Source organism: Miscanthus floridulus, chromosome 18 (genome assembly GCF_019320115.1).
Source record: "Miscanthus floridulus cultivar M001 chromosome 18, ASM1932011v1, whole genome shotgun sequence".
Classification (NCBI taxonomy): Eukaryota; Viridiplantae; Streptophyta; class Magnoliopsida; order Poales; family Poaceae; genus Miscanthus; species Miscanthus floridulus.
Window position 1 is genome coordinate 57,492,351 of NC_089597.1, and position 25,493 is coordinate 57,517,843.

The window sequence follows — 25,493 nt, forward strand, 5'->3', positions numbered from 1 at the left end:
ATTTTCTTTTGTACTTTTGTAGCTGCTTATTTGTGGCTCTCTAGTCGAGTAGAAGTAATATGAGTAGTTGCTTCTTTGTGTAACTCGATTAGTTGTACTCCTAGCTTTGAGTAGCTTGTGTGGTTTAGTTGTAGAAGATAATCTTACTACTAGAATTGCTTAGGAGGCTTGCTTTGTGGTGAAATAGGCTAAGCAAATAGTGGTTATTAGAAGTGTCTCTTTTTCTAATCAACTTGCCAAGTGTTGTTTCCTCGAGACTCGAGCCACTACTGCTACCGACGCTCTGCTGCATGCTACTCAGCATTGTCCATGCGGTGTGCACCCATGCCGCGCGTGAGATCTCAAGGGAGTTCTCCCATAGATGGTTAGCATCTATGCTGTGTTGAGGCACCTAGGCCAGGTGGCCATTGGCTGCTCGGTTGTCGCCAGGCAGCGCTAGGAGGAGCTTCGCTCTATGCACCACCCGCTAGAGGAGTGCATCACCTTGGATGGCGATGAAGTTGGTGACCTCGATGATTTTGCGGCAGCTGCGGCAATAGCTTATGCTACAGACGGTGTTGCTGCAGCCTCTTTTGGCCTCACCAACCATAGTGTCATCGGCCCTAGTAGCCTGCTAGCTTGCTCGGGGCTTGCTCGGCACCCACGCGAGTTGCCCACCCCTATGAGCGAGAGCAAGCTCATGAGCATGTGAGGCTACAAGATGATGGCTGGCTCCTCGCTGTCCAGATTTGGGACCTCATTGGGTAACAAAGATGCTAGTTTGTGGAGCACGAATTTCTTTAGCGAGGTGGTGAAAATGGCATCTACAGCAGAACAGAGAGAAAGAGGAAGATGAGGAGGAGAGGAGGAAGACAAAAGGAAAGGGGAGGTGGGGCTGACATGCAGGCCCACATGTTAGATCCATGTAAGCGTTGAATCAGCGTGCCACGTAGGATAGCGGGTCGAATAAACGCCCGTTTGGACCTATGCTGAGAGCAGTTACAATTACAACTTAAGGAAGGCTAAAACTGCAATTTCAAACTTTAGGAACCTAGATGACACCTCCAAAGTCCAAACAACTTTAAAAATCATTGGTGTCTATACAAAATGTTATTACAATCAAATTAGTTCAGCTGTGGCTATGAAGTTGAAATAGGTGGTGAATAGCACCTCATCCAAACACATGGATGGGAGTGCTGGATATGTTTGCCTGAGGTGAAGTGCCCCAGTATGCACACAACACAACTTGCAGTTCAAAACGTGTTAATAAAGTTTGAATACATGGACTTTAAGACGTTGGTAATGCTATAGCACCCGGACATCCGGACGCCCGCGCTGCACTCTATTACCCCCTCATGTGCCTACACTCCATGCTCACGCTCGAGCCAGCACGCCCCCACCCAATGTTGGTATTTCTTATGTGTATTGGATAATTCCGCAAGCGCATAGAATATACCATTGTAGCACTTCACCCGAGAGTATTCTAAGGTATCGTTGTTTATTTTATCCCAAGGGAAAGCGGTAGCTAGGAATGATGATAAAAGAGAGATCCTTATATTTACCATAACTTAGTACCAACTAGTGTAAGGGGGTAAACGGAATACGATAGGAAGGGATGATGCAACAAGCCAAGATAAAGAGAAATAAAGATAACTAGTAAGTATAGCTAGGTGGGAGGACAATGAGAGAGTAAAGCTATGTTTCTAACTCCACTTCTATGAACTTAGCTTAAACACACGATTGAAACACACGATAGGGAGTGAAACCCTATCTGATGCAGCTACTTTTTATGGGGGGCTTACCTTTTAAGAACTTGTCTGTAACACGTGGTGGAATAGAGAGACTAGACAAGGCTGTCACCATTTGCTAGCTACCACTATCTATCCTTGCAACAAGCGATAACCAAAGGCAATATAATGTATAAGCACCACACTTACACCTTCTCTCGCTACTTTAATTGTGCACGCACAGATCAATTAGAGGACCCTATGACAGGCGATGATCGCAGACAGATGTGGTTTTAGGATCACAATCTAGTGTATAACAGCTATATGACAAGATAAGCCACAACAATACTATAACACGTATAATACTGCATAAAGCAAAGACTAAGTAAAGTAGAGAAAGAGTAATATATCAAATAAAGTAAAGTATTACTAAAAAGGGAAAGGTACAAGAGCTATACCAGACTCTCTAGAAGATAGCTCCGGAGGACCCGAGCAAAGCTCACTACTCAACTCTAACTCCCACACTAGACTACACTACTATGATAAAGTGGACTAACTACACTTCACATGGAGCTTGTAGGCTTGCATTCATGAATGGAGAGGGGGTGAGAGCCTCTATTTATAGGTGGAGGTAGAGGGGGTGCCACATCAGCGATCCATGGCTCATTCCACCTCAACCATTGAATCAAACCATCATTGAACCACCATTGGATCATCTAAGCTGCATGGAGGCATGCACGAAGGTGGTGGAGCTCCCCTAGGCCCACCAGGGTGTCGGGCAGCCCCAAGGGGTGGTTGGCTGACTCGTGTGGTAGGTGGGCCCTCCCTCTCGTTTCTATAAGCTATCACCGCATGTAAATGAGTGTGTATGAAGCTTGGACTCCACTTGTCACGTTGGTTTGCTTCACATGTGGGCCCATGGATCCATGTAACATGATCTTAAGCCATTGAGAGAAGGCACAAAGTTGATCCAAGGGCTAAGGATCACTTTTGGAGGCTTCACATGGATCATCCCACCTTGGCAAGGCTTAGTGAGCCCATGGGGGGTTGGGCAACCCCCTATGTGGGTCCCACTGGCTCACTTTTGTCCTATTTTGTCATCTCCTACAAAAACATGCTTTCAAGTAGAAGTGGAACTTGATATTGATGAAATATGTTCACGACATGTTATTCTTCCTTTGAAACCGAGGTTGTTGATGGTGTTTTGATTATATAGATTTATGACATTTTCACCGCCAACACCGGTGTCACCCAGACATCACTCACGCCGCCAGACCGCGCACGGGGACCGCTCGCTCCTCCTCTGCTTCTCACGCGTATTGCAACATGTGTAACACTCGATCTACTTTTGCAACATCTAGATAAACACTTGCAACATACATCTGAAACAACTGAAACATTTGCAATATACGTCTGAAACATTTGCAAAACACCAGAAAAAACTTGAAAACACGTGTGTAGCCATTGCAAACATATGCAAACATCATGATGAAACACTTGTAGCATACATATGAAAACACCTAAAACACTTGCATATTATATATGCAGAATCTCGATCTAGTTTTGTAACACCCAAATAAAACACTTGCAACATACTCTGAAACAGATAAAATATTTGGAACATACATTTGAAACATGCGTGTATAGCCATTCATGAGCAACATCCCGATCTACTTTTGCAACATCGATATAAAACACTTGCAACATACCTCTGAAACATCTGAAACACTTGAACCATACGCCTGCAACATGCGCTTTCAGCGGAATGTCACCTTGCTGCTTGAACGAATGAAGGCTCGTTATTGCAGAGCTCAACGCTAGCGTGGAGGTCGGCTGCGGCGCATGGAGCTCGCCAGTGCGACAGCGGCATGGGCAACTCGCCGGCGGGGCAACGTCACACGAAGCTCCTCCCCGCACCTGCTTGCTAGAGTATCCGTCGTGGAGGCTCGCTGGCTTGGTGGAGCAGCCGCGGCGGGCGGATGGCGCGATGCGGGGAGGAGAAGGAAGCGAGACGAGTAGGAGGAGTTGGGCGGACTCAAGTGCGTGGCAGCGAGCATCGATGCTAGAGGCAAGACTGTGCGGGGGGCCTTTGAGTGCAGGTCTGGACGTGGTAGGCTAGAGCCTGTGACTCTAAGGCTGTGAGGGAGGAGCGGTGTGCGTCGAAGACATGGTCACATGTGACATTTGCCACGGGCAGGTTGTTTGGGCCAGTTCGCAAGCTGGCAAGCAAGCGTCCGTCCACCGACGCCCTGACCCAAGAATTACCGTCAGCCGAACAGGAAAGAAAATCTAGTACCTGACTTGGCCACACAGAATTAATAAGTTACTTGCTACGTAGCATGAAAATCATAATACTGGTAATCTGGTAGTAAGTCCGGTACATACATCTAGGAAAAGGGCGGCCGGCACAGTTCGTTGTAGTGGCACATGTGGCAAAGCTCTGATCTAGGAACTATACCAGTATAATCGGGGTCGATTAAAACCTACTTGAGTCCGCTGCCACCACAGAATTCGAGCATCCGTGGCTCATCCATGTGCTGACACGCGTCTTCACACGTTTTACATAAAGGCCCTCTGCAGTTTAGAAAATCAACCCTCCGTCCAACTCGTCCGCCCAGAATAGTAAACATGTTCTGATATGTTTCGAATAGACCCCTAAAGTAACGCAAAGAAGGTAAAATTCTAAAATCGAGTCGTTATTTCGAAAACACCCTCGCAACTTTACAGAAACCCCCCGCTCCCACCCCGCACCGCAGCCTGGCCTGACCTCCCGATCCCTCTCTCTCCTTTCTCTCTTCTCCCCGCCGCCGCCGCCGCTGCCACCACCACCTCCGCCCCTCCCTGTCCTCTCCTCCCTACGCAGCCTCCACACGGTCATCGCTCGAGCAAGGAAGTTGCGTGCCCTCGCTGCGCAGTGGAGGGCGCAGAGGCACGCGAGATCCGGAGGCGCGCAGATCGGGCGAACCTTATCAGGCCCCACGGTGGTCATGGTCGGCGGAGGATGAGGCGGCGCTGGCTCCTCCCTGTCCTCTCCTCCCCGCACCGCCTCCATGCCGGCACGAGCACTGTTGTCGCTTGAGCATGGGAAGCCGGACGACCTCTAGGGCGTGGGAGAGCAAGTGGACCCCTCACGTATGGCCGCGCATGGCTACCAGCTTACCGCCTCCTCCACGAGCGCATCCACAGATGCGACGACCTCCTCCATACAACGCGTCAGGGAGCAGTCTCTTTTGCTTCGGCGAGGGCAGTGGGATCTATGGCCGGAATCCACGATGGCGCTTGGGTCCTCAGCGTGGCGATGGAGCTTGACGTCTCAGCGACGAAGCGGTCCAGGTGAGGTGCGCTGCAATTTTTTTATCTATCTTCACTTCTCTTTCTTAGTCTCTCAGATCTGGTGCCACTGATGAAGGTTGCAGAAGAGCATGGCCAAACAGCAGGAGGCATTGGATCTCTGCCCCCCAGCCGCTGCTACCGTTCATCATCGATCTGCACTAGGCTGCCGACACCGCCCCCTACAGTCCCTGCCAGCCATCAAGGTGATGCCTTCCTCTCCCTCACTCCGATTTGTATACAGCCTAGGATAATGCAATGTTGGAGATGAGCTATTGTTACCTACAGTACTGCTAAAGATGAGAAATTGTTTTGTTTGTTAGTCTATGTCATATATTTAGGCATAGTTGTGATTGGAGATGCTTTGTGTATTTCACTGCTAAGGTATTGTCATGGCTTGAAATACTCTGAATTAACATATCAAATTTATGTAAAATACTATTTTGCATACCATGGTAGCAAACCCAATAATCTATCCTTACTTACATTGCCATGATTGAGTGTTTCAGAATACAGATGGCGGCTTAGTGAGATTGCTAGACTAAATGCAAATGTGGAGCAGTAGAGGAAGACAGCATGCCAGTACAGAGTATGGTTCTGAAAAGGTAGGGCAGTTCTTTCTCCTGAGTTCCACGGTCATATTTCTCATAAACAATGCACGGGATCCAAAATTTAAGATAAAGGGCATGATTTTTTTATTGATGTATATTATCATGTGCACAAAATCACTGCAGATCCTTGCCATTTTGGTAGCGATCTGCCAAGGTAGGAGTGGCGTGGTAGCAATCACTGCTGAGCTCGCCTAGGCTAATGTGGGCTCGGAGGTCAGCTGCCTCTTCCTTGCTTGAAGTGCAGCAGCACCACTCTACCTACCTTGACGTTAGAACCATGCCAGAGAGAGAGGAAGCTCAGCGCCTGGTACCTGCCAGTGACAACAAGGATTTGCTGAAGGCTGTTGACTAGAAGACCAAGGGGCACTATTTTAGAGGTCAAGGCCGGATGGGGTACAAGGTGCATACATCAGTGAAGAAAACTTCCAAATGAACATTTCATTTGATGTTGTCAATAAAGGGCATACCCAGTGCAGAGAGCTCCCGCTCTGTGTGGGGTCTGGGAAAGGGTGTCAGTGGCGAGCCTTACCCTCGCCTGTGCAATGTGAGGAGACCGCGACTCGAACCCGGGACCTTCCGGTCACAGACGGTAAGACTCTACCGCTTGCACCAGGCCCGCCCTTCATTTGATGTTGTCAATCATCAGAATAATACTTTACTCTTATGCAGAAAACATCAAGATAAAGAAATAACCTTATAGTGATTTACGATCGACAAATTTATTTATTTAATAGAGTAGCATTATACTGATATTTGGATCCTAATAACAAGTTTGTCTTCCCTGTTTGTTGTATGGGTGAAATTATGGATGCTTAGCTAGCAGTGGCAGTACGGGACATGTGTTTTAGATTGATATAATCATATGGACTCCTGTATGCTGAAGTTTTTTTTTTTCATATTGTATCCACGATTCTGTGTGTCCCTAAGGGATTATGATTTGTGGTCCTTACATCCTGGTTTTGTCTTGTGTGTCTATCTAGCATGGTCCTCACAAACTTTACTGTTTTTTAAAAATAATAAATATCCAGTATGGGGCTTCGTAATAGTTTCCCTCCTAATTTATGCTGAACTTAGTTGCATGCATCTTTGGCTGCATTCGGATAATACATGTGGTATGATCTTTGGTTTTTTGTTGGGTGATGGTAATCGGTTTGGCTCGCTGCTATGGGTTATAGTCTGATTAGATATCTTGATCATGGTCATGTGTTATATGTATTCTAAATACGTGAGCTTGGTGATTTTCAGGTCACTCCTAGGCACAAAAAGAATATGGTTCTGCAGTGTGCTACTAGCCAAAGACGAGGTTAGTCTCAATGCTTCATAGAGTTTTTTTGCTCTTGTAGTGTTGTCTATTTGGAGTAGACCGAACCTGAAGCTGTAGCCTTTTTCCTCATGAAGTTCAGATTGTTCAGTTTGGCTTGCTACTTGTGGTCATTGCCATATAATTTGACTATATTTGCCTATGCAAAAGGATTTGTCAGTAGAACATCAGTTTCTACATGTCCCTGTGCACATGTTTCCACCTGTTTGAACCCAAAGTTGGTTGTGGTCTTGGTTAGGACTTAGGATAGTATATAAGTCTAATGCTATTGAACCTATGAGACAGCACTTGATTGATTGTGTTACTTCATTAATCTGATTACATATCTTGATCTTGGACACATATTTTTACATGTGCTTAATGAGCTTAATGGTTTCCATGTTACTCCTAGCTGCAGAAAGAGGATGTATAGCCATATGGGTCTCACTAATGTTGATTTTGTTGGCAGTAGAGTAGAGTGATCGTGCCTACCAGTTTTACTAGAACAAGAGGCATCATTTGATGAACTACCAGGATGCAATGGCTATATGTATAGTGTATGGCCCTCATGACCTATTTGTGACCTTCATGTGCGAGATCAAGTGGAGATAAATGACAGATGTATTAAGTTCCGAATCTGGATGACAGCCATGGGATCGTTCTCACTAATGATTTCTTGTAATGGTGTATTTGTTCATGTGTAGCTTGGATTATTTGGGTTTGGAAAATATTGATTTAGGAAAGAAAGATTTTCCTATGTGTTCAAACCAGATACAACAGAGCTTATATATCAATGTTTTGCTTAGATCTTAATGTTACTGTGTAATTATAAAGCCATGCCTTTTAAGTGTTGATAATAGCTTCAGTTCTGCAAGTCATTGTAGGGCGGCTGAAGGGCGCTTGATGTTCTAGTATTATCCATGAGCAATTGAACATGACCGCTCCTGATTCATTCCTCTGCAGCTCGGCTATTTCTATTTGCGATGACCAAAACGGCTAACGCGGCGGCGCCGACTTGGTCCGGCCGATGACGTCGGTCCGCGGCCTGGCCCCGTCCAGGATGTTCTGCGGCACGGGCAGCGCACCGCCCTGGGCCGCTCTGTGGAGGAAGGGCACGTCAACGACTAGGCCCCAGAGCTTGGGCAGGAACTGCGCCGTGTAGACGACGTAGAGGAAGACGACGAGGGTGAGGACGATGATGTAGATGGAGGAGGACACCTCGCGGGTGCAGCCGGCGATGTAGGCGCCCATGAGGCCCGCCATGTCTAGCACGACGATGATCTCCAGCGCCTTCACCTTGGCCTCCGAGTGGTAGAAGGACTCGTTCATGAGGAGGACGATGATGACCACCGACGTCACGAACGCCGTGGAGTTCAAGTAGAAGAAAACGGTGTACCTGCAGAGAGACAGCCATTGGTCCGTTTTGTTTGTGCAAATCACAGTTAATGATGAGTTGCCTACCGCTTGGGGAACTTGGACTGGAGCACGGGCGTGCCGGCGACGTTGCCCTGCGCGTCGTCCTGCTGCCAGAAGCCGCCGGGCGGGTTGAGCCCCGCCTGGTAGGTGACGGAGGCGGCGAGCACGGCGAGCACCATGAGCCAGCCGCGCATCTCCTTGAGCCACTTCTCCCGCTTCTTGCCGGGGTCGTCCTCCACGGCGGGCCACTTGTGTCGGTGCAGGTACAGCACGCCGGTGTACGCCGGCGGCAGCGCAGCAGCATCAGCCGAAGCGCCGCCGTCAGCGGGGAGGGGCACGATGGGCGAGATGAGGACGCGCGTGGGCCTAGCATTGGCCGGTGGCGGCGCCGCCTCGTCCTCGTCGACCACATCGCAGACGGCGCCTGCCGGAAGTGGGGTGGAACTGGAGATCGGCTGATCCATGGGGATCTCCACAGACATGGAGATGGACATGGTGTGTGGAAGTGGAATTGGATGAGATGATTTCCGAGTGGTAGTGTGGCACTTTTTGCTCGTGCGATCTACTGTGGTGGTGGCTATGCCATCGAACGTTCGACGCATTCGACAGTATTAAATATAGACTAATTATAAAATTAATTGCATAGTTTACGACTAATTTACGAGATGAATTTTTTAAGCCTAATTAGTCCATGATTTGATAATGTGGTGCTACAGTAAACATGCGATGATGACGGATTAATTAGGCTTTAAAAATCCGTCTCGTGAAGTACTGACGGATTATGTAATTTGTTTTTTTATTAGTATCCGAACACCCTATGCGATATTCTTCCGACACAACTCCTAAATTTTAGTCGCCGGATCAAAACACCAACTATGTCCGAGCAGTTGTGGTGGGTGATTTGTCAATGATCATGCGCTGATGTGTCTTGGGGAAGTCTTTATCATGGATGGCAGGATGGGAATGGGACTATGAACAGCACTGGAGTGCAAGCCTCTCGTTCATAGTAGCCTGCTCCACTTACCTCACCTCAACTACTTTTCTGCAATATACTTTACTCTAGCTCGATTGACGCTTCTCTATCCGGGGCTCTTAATCCTACCAATCAATGGACTGTGTACTCCCTCCTTCACAAAATAGATGGCATTAGAGCACTTCAATTTTATTCCAAATACTTTATATTTTCTCTTCCCAATGCACCTTTCTCTTTTTCAATACATTTCTCACATCTCTATCTTATTACTTTTTGAGAGACATTTAATCTTTTATGTTCTGCATTAGTCTTCGTGAGAAAGAACAAACGTCAAGTATTATATGACGAAGGGAGTTTGTCTATTGTACGAAGCAGACCCACGTGATGTCAGCGAAATCAATGATAAGATTTGGTTGCTAAATTAGTTGATATATGTTATAGATATGTGTATTTTCTTACCATTTTAGTAAAAGTTAAACAAGTTTTATTTAGAACAAAGCCAATGCGAACTACAATTTAAAACAAGAGAGTAAGAATTAGCTAAAGTGAATCTAAACAAATCAATACTAAAAATGTGTGTTAGCTACAAGTGAAAATTAACAGGGTCCAAACTGGGCCTAGTCCACATTTGAGCAACAGAGATTTTTTTTAATATTAAATAAGTGTCGTTAGATTCGTTATAAGATATATTTTCATAGTATGATATTTGGATGATAGATACTAACGATATTATCATTATGGTCAAATTTTAGAATAAGTAAGGAAATAATTAGAATTTCATTTAGACGGTAGAGCTAGTATAAACAAAACGGAGTCTCACATCGTTGAATGCCTGTTGAGTCTTGCACGGCTCGCTGGGACACAGCGAGGGGGCAGACCGGCAGGGTGGGAATGTATTGGTTCCCAAATTGCACGTGACATGTCGGGTGCGCTGAAGCCGACACTACTAATCACTGCCGGACGGTAAGACGAGGATCTACAAAGAAAGCTAATGATCCGGCAGCGATGGACACTATTCCTGGCAGGTGAAACCATGAACCGGCGGTGATATTTCACTGCCAGGTCAAATGACCAGCCAATAGTGACATGTTGAGCTAGGTGAATACCCCACGCGTTGCTGCGGGTATTTAGAAAGTGATGTCTTAGAATGACAAATGAATTAATCATGCAAGAAACTGCTAGAATTTCATGAAAATGGTACCTTGAATGCCATTATCCAGGGACGGACCCACAGGGTATGCAGGGTGGGCCACCGCATATCCTGGAGTCCGCCAGTCATAGAGATAGGTAGAAATTTTCAATGTAAAAATAAAATAAAAAAGGAAATGATCGGCGCTTTGGCTTCCGTCCTGGACTCTCGGTTCCGCGATCACGCTAGCACCTACCAGGCGCGGACTCCGTGGACGGAGTAACTGCTGGGCGACGTTGTGACACATCTCAAATTTTTTGCTGCGCATACCCAGAGGTAAAAACCTAGGTCCATCACTGCCATTATCGACTTGCACAAAAGTGAAATAAAACCCTATATTATTACAGGTGAGTTGATCCATCAAAGTAGTACATATACATGAAGATCAATGTCAAATAAGTCAAATAATTCCACGGGGCTGAAGCTAATTATAACTATGAAATGACCCAACAGGATTGAAACGAAAAGTGACATGGAAGAAACACTAACTGTTGAAAACTCTTACAAACGTATCTATCATAATGTTCCTGACATGCTGCAACATGTGTGGGCAAGGTACTTCTCCTTGTGCTAATTTTGGCCCTGGGAAACAATAGTGAAAAAATGAACCATTCAGCACAAAAGTAGAATTACCGATCTCACACCTTCAAAACTCTGAAACCAACACGAAGAAGAAACATAAGCTCTAAGCATTTGCCTATGGTTTGCCCCCTTCCTTGTGTCTGTGTGTGTAGCACTGTATATATAGACTGAGAAGCTGAATGAAGTATTATAGTGGGAAATAATGGCAGATGGACATGCGTTAGTGGAGGAAGTGGAGGAGTGGAATTGCATGTTGCATGCGTAATAGTAGATAGAATGTGAACATCAAACGTAAACCATGAAAAGGCACGATGAATTGTCATGCGGCATGAATGTAGCAATAGAATAGAAAGGCAGGATGGAAATTAAATAAATTGTTAGTGCATGCTGCATGCATGTAGCAGTAGAATAGAAAAGGATTCTACATAAATCATGCTTGAGTTAATGACACCAAGTGCTAGGAATAAATTATTGGTGCCATCGGTTAACAATAGAGGTGGAAATGGAAACTGAAGACAAATGATGTTCCCGATGAGCTATTTCTGTTACATGTCATGAGGTGGAGGTAGATGCGTGGGTCAGGAGGGAACGATGACGTGAAGGGATGTGGAATGAGAAAAATATGCTAGTGGGGTTTTGCTTTATAAGAGTTTAAGATATCACTGTCGGTTTTGATGTGGTCGGTCATTATTTTTTTTGCCGTTGGATCCACCTAACTGTCACAACATTGATTCTCTACCGTTGATCCAACCTACCACCATTGGTTTAGGTTATAAAAGCAGTGTGCTGACGATCAAAATTGGGTTCGATCAGCGCCCCCCCACCCCAACCCACACGCGCCCGCTGATTGTATGCAAGATGCTTGGGTATATCCACAAAATGTTTTGCCATATTTATGTATAATATATATAGTATCCATATATGTGTGTTCTTTTATGGGAGAGTCCTCCACATACACATTTCGTTATAATCTTAGTCAAAATGATGCACACGAGAGGTACTAGAAGAATGTTTGTCAAGATGAAGCCACGCCGAAGGTTGGGTGTGCTGGTAGCGATGCCCGGGCACCTGAGTTGGTTGCATATGCTGGCCCAGCCAATGTTGGGTAGCTCAATTTGACATGGTTGCCATGGTGTCCTTCACTCATCATCAGAGTGAGGCATGTGAGACCCGATCGAAGAGGTTCCTTTTATCGAGGGGGCATCCTACAACGACGACGGCTCACTTGCACCAGGGAGTAGCCAACCAATGCATCAGCTAGACAATAGGGTTGCCGCACTCCATGATGAGACTGTCCAAGAGAATATCCAATCGAACAGGTGAAAGCTCTAGTTTGATTTTGGTGAATTGATGAAACCCTAAGTGCTAACCTAGTTTATCAAAGTGGTCATGAGATAGGTAGCACATTCCAAGTGGTGAAGCAAATGAAGATCATGACATGATAATGGTGATGCCATGGTGATGATCAAGCGCTTGGACTTGAAAAGAAGAAAGAGAAAAACAAAAGACTCAAGGCAAAGGTATAAATGGTAGGAGCTATTTTGTTTTGGTGATCAAAACACTTAGAGAGTGTGATCACATTTAGGTTCGATAGCCGTACTATTAAGAGGGATGAAACTCGTATCGAAATGTGGTTATCAAAGTGTCACTAGATGCTCTAACTCATTGCATATGCATTTAGGATCTAGTGGAGTGCTAACACCCTTGAAAATGTTTGTGAAAATATGCTAACACATGTGCACAAGGTGATACACTTGGTGGTTGGCACATTTGAGCAAGGGTTAGAAACTTCACCGGCGCCCTATATAGAAAAGACTGAGGTCACTGTGAGTGACTGGACGCTGGTCTCGGAAGGACCGACGCGTCTGGTCTATAGAAGCAGCGAAGACGCTGGCGTCGGTCCACGACCGGATGCTGGGTCACTTGGTGACCGAACGTTGAAGGGGTGTGTCTGGTCCTACTGACATGGCAGCGCACAGAGGAGACGCCGAGTGACAGGACGCTGGGTGAGTCCGGTCGAGCATGACCGGACACGTCCGGTCATGATTTTTCGCTGTTGGATGCTTACTGGAAACGACCGGACGCTGAGGTCCTACGTCCGGTCACTTCAAAGCAGCGCGTCCGGTCATCACTTGACCGTTGGAATCAAGCGCTCAGTATTTGAAGAGAGGGGACACGTGGCGTGCATCGCAGGACCGGACGCTGGGGTCCTGCGTCCGGTCGATCTGACCTGAGCGTCAGGTCACCCCGTGTTCAGTGCAGTGAGGAGCCCAATGGCTCTATTCATAGGGGCTCTCTATTTAAGCCCCATGGCTAGCTCAAGCTCACTCTCTTGGCCATTTGGATTGACATAGCAACCTTGTGAACTTAGACAAAGCCCTCCCACTCATCTCCATCATTGATTCATCATCTTTGTGAGATTGGGAGAGAATCCAAGTGCATTGCTTGAGTGTTTGCATCTAGAGGCACTTGGTGTTTGTGTTTTGCTGTGGGATTCGCTTGTTACTCTTAGTGGTTGTCGCCACCTAGACGGCTTGGAGCATCGAGGATCATCGAGCGGAGGTTGGTGATTGTCTCTGGCTCCGATCGTCGTGATTGTGAGGGGTTCTTGACCTTTCCTCGACGGAGAGCCAAAAGGTACTCTAGTGAATTGCTCGTGGCTTGTGTGATCCTCATCTTGTGTTGGTTGTGCGGCACCCTATTGAGGGTTTGGCTTGTGATGCCAATTAGCGCGTGAACCTCCAAGTGAGTGAATCGCCACAACGAGGACTAGCTTGCCGACAAGCAAGTGAACCTCGGTAAAAAATTATTGTGTCATCATTTGATTCCGATGTGATTGGTCTTCATTGGTATTCATTTTTGTGATTGATTGGTTCACTCCTCGACTCAGTGGTATAACCATCTTGCTCACTCTCTTTACATTACCACAAATTAGTTGTCAAGTTCTTTAGTGTAGATAGTTGTGAGAGCTTGTTAGTTTGGTTAGTGTGGCTCTTTAGTTAGCTTTTGAGAGTGCACTAACTTAGTGTAGTGACATAGATATTGAGTGGATAAAAACTATATAAACTAGAATTGTGGTAGGTGGCTTACAATTTTAGTAGGCTAGCGCAATACTTGCTTCACCTCATAATTGTCTAACTGGTTTGCTAAGTGTTGTTGTAGAAATTTTTAATAGGCTATTCACCCCCCCTCTAGCATTAGGACCTTTCAACAGGGAGAGTGACGTCCTGACCCATGCACTAGGAAACAAGGAGCATCCCCCGACACACAAGAGGGGTATCTATATATGAAGAATATGGCATAGCTAATAAATCATCACAAGAGGTGGATACATGCTTCTTGCGTACATCACAAGGGTTAGCAATATTATGCAATTGATCATCTAATCCATGTGATGAGCTCCACTAGTTTTAGTTTCTTCTATGGAAAACGTGTTAGTGAGAAAAGCATGGTCTTGTACCAAGTTATCATGAGCAACACTAAGTTCCTCATGAGTCAATTTCAGCTCATGTGAACAAGTAATAACATAAAGTAGATACTTTTGTTGTTCGCATGCATTCTTTACAAATGAGTTTTCATTCTTGCAATTTCATTGGTTTTGCCATCTCATTTTCTAAAGCTATGTTCATGATAACAAGTCTACACCCTTCTATCTAAGTTCTCAAGCATCTTACAAAAAGATTCTAATTGAGCAAACTAAGGTGTCGGGCTAGGTAGAGCTCACCTACATAATTCTAGTTTGCAAGGTCACACAAACCTATGCAACTAGTACTCAAACAACTGGGGATCTCCTACACATGCTAGTATGTAAAGCGCACAAAGCCTAAGCTCACTAGCACTACTCAATCAATAGCAAGGCGACACAGGCCAAACTAGAGAGCTCAACAATTACTTAGCTACACAAACTAAACAATGTAACTAGCAAGGCTACACAAGACAACTAGTTACTCACGGGAGCTACAACTATGCCACACAAGCAAAGAGAGCAACTAGCAATCTACACAAGCCAACTAGTTACGCAAGAGCAACAACACAAGCACAATATATGAATTAGTAAAACAAGCTTGTGTTGGGAGTAAGCAAACCAATAGGATGAACAAATTTGACATGGTGATTTTATCATGAGGTTCGGTGGCTTGCCAACCACCTACTCCCCGTTGAGGCAAGCTCAAGGTTGTCACCAGTCCTCTTGCTACTAGTGACCCTCAAGGCACACTCTCCCACGTGGAGTGCTCACCACGAGCTCTAGCACTCGACCCAGCCGGACCACTTGACGCTCTTCACACCACAATTCTACTAGAGTTGCTCTTCGTGTCTACCACGGGGCGACAACAACACCCCTCACAAGCCTTTCTTTGAAGCCACACACAAGCTTCTGCAGGCTTCACGATGGAGACCATAGCTACTGAGCCATCTAGGAGGTGGCAACCTCCAAGAGTAATAAGCACCACTGGCTTGCAACTTGATCATCTAGTGCCAATCGATGTAATCTCTCAATTGAATGCACTAGCGATCACTCACTAACAATTGGATTGCACTCTTGCAAGCACAGGTGAGATAGAGGGCTCCCAAGCACTCACAAGGACACTAAGTCCCCCAAGGTGATCAACTTCAGCCAAGGCCAAAACACCCCTCTATTATATAGCCCACAAATGCCAACTAGTCATTGGACTAAAAAGCATCCAAACTATGGGTGCACTGGTTGCCTAAGGGGGCACAGGTCACCTGCACCGGTCACCACTGGTGCACACTCAATGGTCAGTTCTAACAGCTAGAAAACTAGTTGTCACTACGTGTTAGAAGACTTGTGTACACTAGTCACAACACCGGTGACCACCGGTGCACTATCGATCTCAAACCTACGAATTACATGGTCTCTAAATCACCTCACCATTATGGCAACTGGTGTCACACCTGACACGACTGGTGCATAGTAAACATTCTAGTTCGGACTAGATAAATTTCTAGTCGAACCCGCTTTGTCTTGGCATACTAAGACACGCGCTCAGCTAGTCATCACCGGTCATCGCCAGTGTGACTCGACTAGTGTACACCTACCACACTGGTGCTCGGTTTTGAAATCCCTATGTGCTTGGCCAAGTAGCATTGGTCATCACTGGTGGATGCACAATCAGTGCTCACGCAACAACAGCGCCGACCGGTAGACAGTCCACCACAGAGAGACAGACAGTCCACCGCTCTGAGACAGCAGCCCAACAAGCTCTTCTTCTCCTTTTCAAATGTGCCAACACCACCGAGTGAACCACCACCTTGTGCACGTGTGTTGGCTTTTTACAATCATTTTTCAAAGAATTTTCACTTGCTCTTTCCACGCCACTCGATCCTAGCATCGCATGCAAAGTGAGATTACTCAAGTGGCACTAGATGACCGATATGCAAATAAGCGTGCCCCTCTTGATAGTACGCCCATCTATCCTAAACCTAGTCATAAACTTCTCTACATAACCTTTGTCCGATAAAATAAAATGCCCTACAAGTTATACCTTTGACTTGCATATTCCATTTCATCTCCTCCAATGTTGATGCTACACAAACACCAACCACTATCAAGCCACTTGTAATCATCACAAGTCTTGCATGGCTTGATCTCACATGAATGTATGATCCTCTTCAAATCATGTGACCTTATTGGTTCATCGATCTCAACATCACTTGCTCTTCACCATTAACCTTGTCTATCGGTGCCAAGTCCTTGCTCAAGCTTCTCCGCCACGTGCGGTGTGTCGCTCCAAAGCCTCCGGCATGCCCTTCACACTTACAACCAGTCCATTGACGTCAAGCCTTGTCTTGATCTTCTCCATCTAGCCACATGACTCCATGTCATGTCTCATATGTAATAAGCTCCTTCATTTTGACAATGAGGTGAGCATTTCAACATATCCAAGCCATCTCCACCTCCATGACTCAAGTTGCTCACTCTAGTGTACCTGTGAACTAATTCCTGTGTATGTCAACATAACCCTATATTAGTCCACCTAGATTGTCACTCAATTACCAAAACCAAACAAGGACATTTCAGAAGTAAAGTAGTATAATTAAATTTCTTACTTTCATGGACAATAATTGGTGCCGAATTTTGATATATATGAATGCATGTCGCTCTGCTAGAAGACTTTTGATATGTTAACGTATGCCCTATGCTTTTTGGGAAGTAGTAAAGGAGGAGGCCATGAATTACTTATACTCATTGTTAGACATGTAGAACTAAAATGAGAACAATAGAGAGAAATTGGATGTGTTATATGGATCTTCGTTGTGATTCAGTGCCTTGCACTGCTGCTGCACATACATGTAGCCTAGAAATTTTTAGTTTACTTACCAGCCCACTCTTCCACTAAACAGTCCCCTGCAAACTCAAATTGGATCTCACCAGTATCTTTTTATTCAAAGAACCAGAAAGGAGCAGCTAATGCTTTCATGGAGGCACTGGAGCTTGAACCGACAAGTGAAGAGATCAGGTCAGCTTTTATGCAATGCACTATTCTTTAAAAAGGGATCTCTTTCATTGCAGGCTTTAATTCTTGATGATACTTGCAGGGAGGCCACCAGGGCTCTGAGGAGCACTGCTCACTCTGAACAGCAACACAACCCTTGGGATATGCTTCATCATTCTCGGATTAAAGACTATATATTTGGACGTATGCTTGCCTACATATTTCTTTTCCAATTAATTTTAAAATGCAAAGACTTGTTTCGAGCTATGCTTGCCTATATTACTCCTTTGCAAAGCATGTAGACAGGAAGCATGTCATGTATACTTGTTCAGTTTGTGCCCCATGGGTTGCCTGTGCACTCACTTTGTTACGTAAGATTCCTATGTCATTGGAACCAATAGTGCTAAATATTCATCGGATCTTTGGGTCATAGGTACTGATTTGTCATATCAAGTATCTAGGTTTAATCCTTTTCAAATTTCATTTTAAGAAGTTGCCTGATGGTGTGGGCTATCTATAAATGCCCATGTGGTGCCAATATATTTATGTTGCCTCTGTTTTGTCCACTCTTATAAGATAACTTTGAATGTCTATTTTATGGACCTTTTAATTTATTTTTATGTGTTGGTTCAATCAAGTAATCTCATAGAATTTTTTTGATGTGGAAAGTTTTTTAATTAAAAAGTTTTTAGGTCCAAAGTGCAAAAGTTTCAGTGTTGAGAATACAAAGTTTTTTGTGTGCTAGTTCAAAGTTTTGTTCATTCAATGGAAAAGCATTCTATTCCAACCAATGATTACATGCTAAACATTTTCTATCTACTATTTCTTTCAAAGTTGATTTATGTCATTTTTGTGTTCTAGCTTGTTACTTCTACTTATATATGTATGTAAAACCATACCCCCGCCCGCTCACTACCCACACACCTGCTATCCCGAAAGAGAAAAACAAAGCTAGAGAAAAAAAAGTGGTCTAAATGAACTAGATAGGAAAATCAATTTATACATACCTAGAAAACTGGACTCCAGAAGCTAAATAGGCCTTAGGATGAAGCTGAGAGGGGAACCGGGCTCCAAAGTCTGTGGCCCAAGAAGCAGGGCAACTTGCTAGCCTTGCGCGCAGGTAACTCGCCGCAGCGCCGCATCACTGCCCCTCCGAGCCCACGCACGTTGCGGTCGTTCCTAGTGCGTGCGCCGAGTGAGACGGTCGCGCGCATCTGACTCATGGCCGTGTGATCTCTTGCAGCGCACTGACCAGTTCGAGGAATTTGTATCCCTAGGATCGATCAGAATACAAAATATTCAGCTACAGCTGGGAGTACAAGACTCCATTGCCTGGAAATGGACGCCTGATGGAAAATACTCAACTCGCTCGGCGTGCCACATACAGTTCCAAGGGAGCTTCAGGAAATTCCGCCCAGACCTTATTTGGAAAGCATGTACTGAAAATAAATGCAAGTTCTTTGCATGGATCCTAGTGTAGAACAAAATCCTCACGGCAGACAATCTGCAACTAAGGAATTGGCCACACCAAGATCACTGCATGTTGTGCAACGGTCCATCGGAATCCAGCCTTCACATGTGCCTGCTATGCCCTCTAGCTAAAAAGGTTTGGAGTCTTGTGTTGGCATGGGAGCACCTTGACACTAACCTAATCCGGCCTCAGACCCAACCAACAGAAATAAAAATATGGTGGGAACAAGTGGCAGCCATAGTCCCAAGGCAGTGATGGCGACACTTCAACGGGGTGGCGATATACACGATGTGGAATATTTGCAAGGAAAGAGACAGAAGAATCTTTCAGAATATGGCCATGGATTCTCGACAAGTGGCCTTTAAAGCCAAAGAGGATAGTTATATACGCTCTAGGGTCTTTGGCTACCTGACTTGGTCTTTCACAGATTAACCCCCATGGGGGAGGGATTTGTGTGTTTCCTCTGTGTGACCCTGGTGTGGCTTCCCGAACATCTGGGTGTTCCTGTACTTAAAAATTTCTTTCCTAGGAGGAAGAGCTCCCGCTCCCCAGAACTGCTCACTGCTTGACAGCCAAAGATCACATGTGCCGGCATCTCCTCCTCCGCAGTCACACTCTATGTTTTCCATGATCCCCATCTTTATTAGATTGGTCTTGCATTGAACCATGCAAAGAATTTCACTCTAGGAGGCGCCTTGTTGTTCCAAATGAATTATGCCCAAGGATCTAGACTGGAATCAGGTGTCTTCAGTGTCTTATAGAGCATAGAGTGTTAGACTATTCGGATCGTCTAGGAGTGAATCTAGCCAGGGTGCTTGATGAATCAAAGACCTAGGATACATTCTAGTGCAGCAATAGAGAGACAGAGAGGGAAGGGGAAAGGTACCTAACCTAACACGGCAGAGGGGGAGGGTTCGGAGGCCACCATCGGGTTCGTTGATGTAGTCTGCGCATGGGCAGCGGCGGTTGGGAAGACGTGTCGGAGATGCGGTGCCGGCAGTGAAGATGATGATGGCGTAGTGCTGCGGCGGAGGTACTTCCCATCACTGGCTGCGCCCCTCACTTAGATCGGGTTTAGTGTTTGTCGGTGGGGAGGTCGGCTCAGGTCAACCTCGTGATTAGAGCCGCCGGCCCCCATCTCTTTTTATAGCGCAGGGTGATAGGGGCCCTCTAGCCATGGTGGGCTGGGCGCCCCTGATCAGGGTGCAAATCGAAGGCCCAACTAGGCCATTGGGTCCAGTTAGGTTAGAGATCAATCTAACAATCTCCCCCTTGATCTCTTCCATCTTTCACTTTCATATTCTCTACTTTTGTTCATTCCATTATAGATTAGCGCATAGAGCATGTCTCGTTGTCACGGTCCATTGTCGATAGATTTAACAGCTACAATACACTACTCTGTTCTAAAATAGATACTTATCTTTGGGGCTTCTTTTGTCCAGGAATTATAGGCTTTCCCTTAAACCCATGCTGGCTACATGTTCTCTGAACACATTGGGTGGTAAGCCTTTTGTAAGCGGATCCACGAGCATCTTTACTGTACTTATATGCTCAAGACTTATGACTTGATCCCGGACTTTATCTTTCACAACATAATACTTTATGTCAATGTGTTTGGCAACACCGCTTGACTTATTGTTGTGAGCATACTATACTGCCGGATTATTATCGTAGTATAACTTTAGTGGTCTATAGATGTCGTCAACCACCTTCAAACCGGGTATGAACTTCTTTAGCCAGTTCACCTGCCCCGTTGCCTCATAACACGCTACAAACTCGGCATACATTATGGACGATGTAGTGACAGTTTGTTTTGAGCTTTTCCATGAAATAGCTCCCCCTGCGAGAGTGAATACATATCCAGACGTAGATTTTCTATCATCTCCCGCATAATCAGAATCTGAATACTCCACTATATGGAGTGAATCAGATCTTCTATACGTCATCATGAGGCCTTTCGTTCCTTGCAAATAACACAAGACTTTCTTTACCAATTTCTAGTGTTCTATTCCAGGATTGCTCTGGAATCTGCCAAGTAACCCGGTAACAAATGCCAAGTAAGGGCATGTGCATACTTGAGCATATTGCATGCTTCCGACAGCTGAAGCATATGGAACCACTTTCATTTGATCAATCTCATATTGGTTCCTGGGGCATTAAAAATCTCCATATCTGTCGCCCTTGACTATAGGAGTAGGTGAGGGACTACATTTGTGCATACTAAATTTCTTTAAGATCTTTTCTATGTATGCCTTTTGTGACAGTCCTAATACCCCTTTACTTCTATCTCGGTGAATTTCGATCCCTAGAATGAATGAAGCTTCACCAAGATCTTTTATATCAAATTTTGAGGATAAAAACTTCTTTGTGTCTAGTAGTAGACTGACATCACTATTAGCAAGTAAGATATCATCCACATACAGGACAAGGAAGATGAATTTTCCATTCTTAAACTTTGTATAGACACAATTATCCTCTACATTCTCTTTAAACCCAAAAATTTTTATTGTCTGATCAAACTTCAAGTACCACTGTCTTGAAGCTTATTTTAATCCATAAATGGATTTCTTTAGGCGGCATCCATTCGTTCTTTTCCTTCCATGACAAAACCTTTTGGTTGTGCCATGTAAACATTTTCCTCCAAGTCTCCGTTGAGAAATGTCGTCTTTACATCCATCTGATGTAATTCTAAATCATAATGTGCCACTAATGCCATTATGATTCTGAAGGAATCCTTACATGAGACTGGAGAAAAGGTCTCATTGTAATCAATCCCTTCTCTTTGCGTAAAGCCTTTTGCCACAAGATGGGCTTTATATCTCTCTATATTCCCTTGAGAGTCAAGCTTTGTTTTGTAGACCCATTTATAGCCTACAGTTTTGGCTCCTTTAGGAATTATCTCCAAACCCCAAACTTTATTGGCATTCATAGATTTCATTTCATCTTCCATGGCCTCAAGCCACTTTGATGAATGATCACTTCTCATGGCTTCTTCAAATGAGGTGGGATCATCCTCCATTTGAAATTCCTCTGTGTTGTACACTTTATAATCAGCAGGAATAACTGATTTTCTAACTCTTTGAGACCTTCTAGGGGCCTCCACATTTGGCACATCTTCTGTTTGAGGCTGTTGTTGCTCCCCCTCATTTGTGACAATAGGTTCTATAGGATCCTGAAGAATAGGTTCCTCATCATTATTCATTGTTGCCACAGGCGGGATAACAACAGTTGCTGGCACCATAGTGTCTTGCATTGTCGGTGCAGCGACAGCAGGTAGTGAGAAAAATGGCTCATGAATCATCAGAGTGGGTGCATACACCCACTTCTCTTCAAGATCAATTTCTCGAGCTACCATGCTCCCCCTCATCATCTTATCCTCTAGGAAGACAGCGTGTCTCGTTTCCACAAACTTTGTATGTCTATCTGGACAGTAGAAACAAAAACCTTTTGACTTTTCTGGGTAGCCAATGAAATGGCAACTCACTATTTTGGGATCTAGCTTCCCAATGTTTGGGTTAAATACTTTAGCCTTAGCAGGGCTCCCCCACACACGTAAGTGGTTTAGTGAGGGTACTCTTCCTATCCACAACTCATACGGTGTTTTGGGCACCGACTTACTTGGTACTCTATTGAGAAAATGAATGGCGGTTTTTAACGCCTCCATCCACAGGCTCAATGGTAAGGTAGAGTAACTTATCATACTACGCACCATATCCATCAGTGTACGATTATGTCTTTCAGCTACTCTATTCTGCTAAGGTTCACTCGGTGTAGAATACTGGGCTACTAGCCATTCTCCTGTAAGAACCTTGCAAAAGGTCTAGGAACTTGGCCATATGGGGTATGCCGACCGTAGTACTCCCCCCCATGGTCGGACCTGACTATCTTTATCTTTAAATTGTGTTGGTTTTCAACTTCTGCCTTAAATATCTTAAATTTATCCAATACTTCTGTTCTTTCTTTGATTGGATAAATGTAACCATAACGGGAGTAAGCATCTATGAATGTTATGAATGAATCATAACCATCCACACTCTTTATAGGAAAAGAACCACAGATATCTGTGTAAATAATCTGTAGAATTCCTATGCTTCATTTGGCATCTTTCTTAATTTTCTTTACATACTTTCCTTTTATGCAATCTCTGCATTGTTCTAAATCTGAGAGCTCTAATGGAGGAAGAATATCATTCTTAACTAGTCTTTCTATTCTCTCCCTCGAAATATGGCCTAAACGATAGTGCCATAATTTCGACAACGCATCGTGAGCTCTTTTTCGTTTTCTGTTTACATCCATAGATGAGGATACATTCACATTGTCGCACGCAATGTTCCCATTATCGCATACAACATTCACATCATCATGTAGTGATAACAAATAAAGCTCATTTTGTAAGATAGCAAGACCAACACATGCATCATTAAATGTTATCTTACATTTGCCATTTCCAAAATGGCAATCATAACCATCATTGTCCAAACATGACACACTAATCAGGTTTCTCTGTAATGAGGGAACATAAAGAACATCTCTAAGTATGAGGTAGAAACCATCAGCAAGCTCTAGAGAAAGATCGCCAACGGCTTCAACTTCTGCTCAGACTCCATTTGTGACTTTAACGTGTCTTTCGCTTCTTTGCGTAGTCCTCGTCGAACGGAATCCCTGTAAAGAATTAGCAACATGAACAGTTGCACCTGAGTCAATCCACCAAGTAGATTTTAAATATTGTACATATAGGGATTCATTTATGAACGTAATAATGTTCTCACCTTTCTTTGCCATGATCATCTTTCGGTAATCGGGACAATCTTTCTTATAATGTTCCGTCTTCTTGCAGTAGAGACATTGATCTTTCTCTACTATAAACTTGTTTTGCTAAGGCTGATGCAGCATGGGACCCTTTCCCTTTGACTTTGAGGAGAAGTTAGTATTAGGATTCTTTTTCTTATTATCTTTTAGATAATTAATAGAGCCACCATTGGCAGCTTTCATTCTCTCCTCCTCTTGAACACACATAGCCATGAGCCTCTCCATGTCCTATTTCTTGGGCTATATGTTATAGTTGACAACAAAGGTGTCAAACTGTTTTGGCAAGGAAGCAAAACCAGATAGATAAGGAACTCATCCTTGAGAGCCAGATCCATTGGTTTTAGCTTGGATGCCAAATGGCTCATCCTTAGTATGTGCTCTCTTATGCCACCATTGTCTGAGTATCTCTCTGTCACTAGCTGCTTTATCAGCTAGGTAGCATATATCTTTGAAGAGCCAGTGAACTGACTCTTTATTCTTTCGAGATACTCAGTGACGGTGTCACACTCTGGGATTGAGCCCACAATTGCAGGCTCAATCGTGTTCTTTATCACAGCCAAACACTTCTTGTTGGCAGTGACCCATTTTCTATGCTCAAGGTCCTAGGACATTCTTTGGGATGCAAAATCCCTCTCTCTGGTTGCCCAAGCGGCATCAGCCTCGTTTGTCTCCCTCACCGGTGCCACAGGCTCTGTGGGACACGGTGTGGTGACTACCCAGTCCACCTCAGCGAGGATGAAAGCCAGGTCGATCTTTTTCTTTCACTCAATGTAGTTATCACCTTTTAGAGTGGGGATCTCTTTGATACAACTCATCAAGTTGTATCCGCCTGAAAACACAATTCAAATAGTGTGAGAACATAAATTATAACAATAACAATTGCATGCCTTAGTTCCAACGTTGAAAAAAATTAAAACATACAATTGTTCTCTACACTAATTCTACATCACCGTTGGGCAGAAATATAATTAATGCAAGATAAAACATCATAATATTGCCATTAATCAACATTGGTCAGAATAATAACAATATTATAATCAATTAAATCATATCCATTTTTCAAAATTAAATTCTCCCATTGGTTTGAATTTAATAATGAAAATAACATCTTTACATACGCAACGGAAAGTGTAAATATTCTCATTATTATTTTTCCAGAAACTTAATAGAACTTTACTTTTCTCTGAACAAAATTGTCGTTGGATCAAAATTGTGCAGAGTAGGACATCAAAATTCAATTGAAATTCATCAAATATGTATCAAAAAAGGTTTCTGGAAAAAATTAAAACAAAAGATATTCAATTTTACTGTGTTTTGCCATTTCGGCCCATAGCAGCAGAAACGACCCACGGCCCACAGCCGCACGCGCCCTTCCCGCGCGCTCCCCCGCGCCCAGGCCGCAACCTGGGCCTGGGCCGGGAATTCGACCTCGCGCGCTCGCCCACCTAGGCCGCGTCTCTGGCCCGCTTGATCTCGACCGTTAATCCAGCATCGGACAGTCGCGCGTTGACTTCGGGTGAATAAAAACCATCGACGCCGGCCTCCAACCAAAACCCTAGCTCACTTTCTCCTCTGCTCTCTCTCTCTCTCTTCGCTGCTCTCTCTACTCTCTTCAGTACCGCAGCACCGAGCGACGAGCAGGTGAAGCAGT

General features: G+C 44.6%; 1 protein-coding gene and 1 long non-coding RNA gene across 7 annotated transcripts; one reads left to right on the forward strand and one right to left on the reverse strand.

Moving 5' to 3' along the window:
- Positions 1-4,458: 4,458 nt before the first annotated feature.
- LOC136522989 (uncharacterized) lies at positions 4,459-7,755 on the forward strand. 6 transcript variants are annotated; one of them, XR_010776049.1, is made up of 6 exons: positions 4,459-5,039; positions 5,116-5,242; positions 5,546-5,641; positions 5,771-6,236; positions 6,893-6,950; positions 7,366-7,753. It is a non-coding gene; the product is annotated as an uncharacterized lncRNA (long non-coding RNA). The 6 variants fall into 6 exon arrangements; XR_010776046.1 differs by having other exon boundaries at positions 7,417-7,751; XR_010776048.1 differs by having other exon boundaries at positions 4,459-5,044; positions 6,893-7,755.
- Positions 7,756-7,818: 63 nt separating this feature from the next.
- LOC136522988 (uncharacterized) lies at positions 7,819-8,931 on the reverse strand. The gene is made up of 2 exons (XM_066516777.1): positions 8,409-8,931; positions 7,819-8,343 (listed from the first exon to the last, which is right to left on the reverse strand). The coding sequence occupies exons 1-2, from the start codon at positions 8,855-8,857 to the stop codon at positions 7,944-7,946; spliced, it is 849 nt and encodes a 282-aa protein (XP_066372874.1). The 5' UTR covers positions 8,858-8,931; the 3' UTR covers positions 7,819-7,943.
- Positions 8,932-25,493: the final 16,562 nt, after the last annotated feature.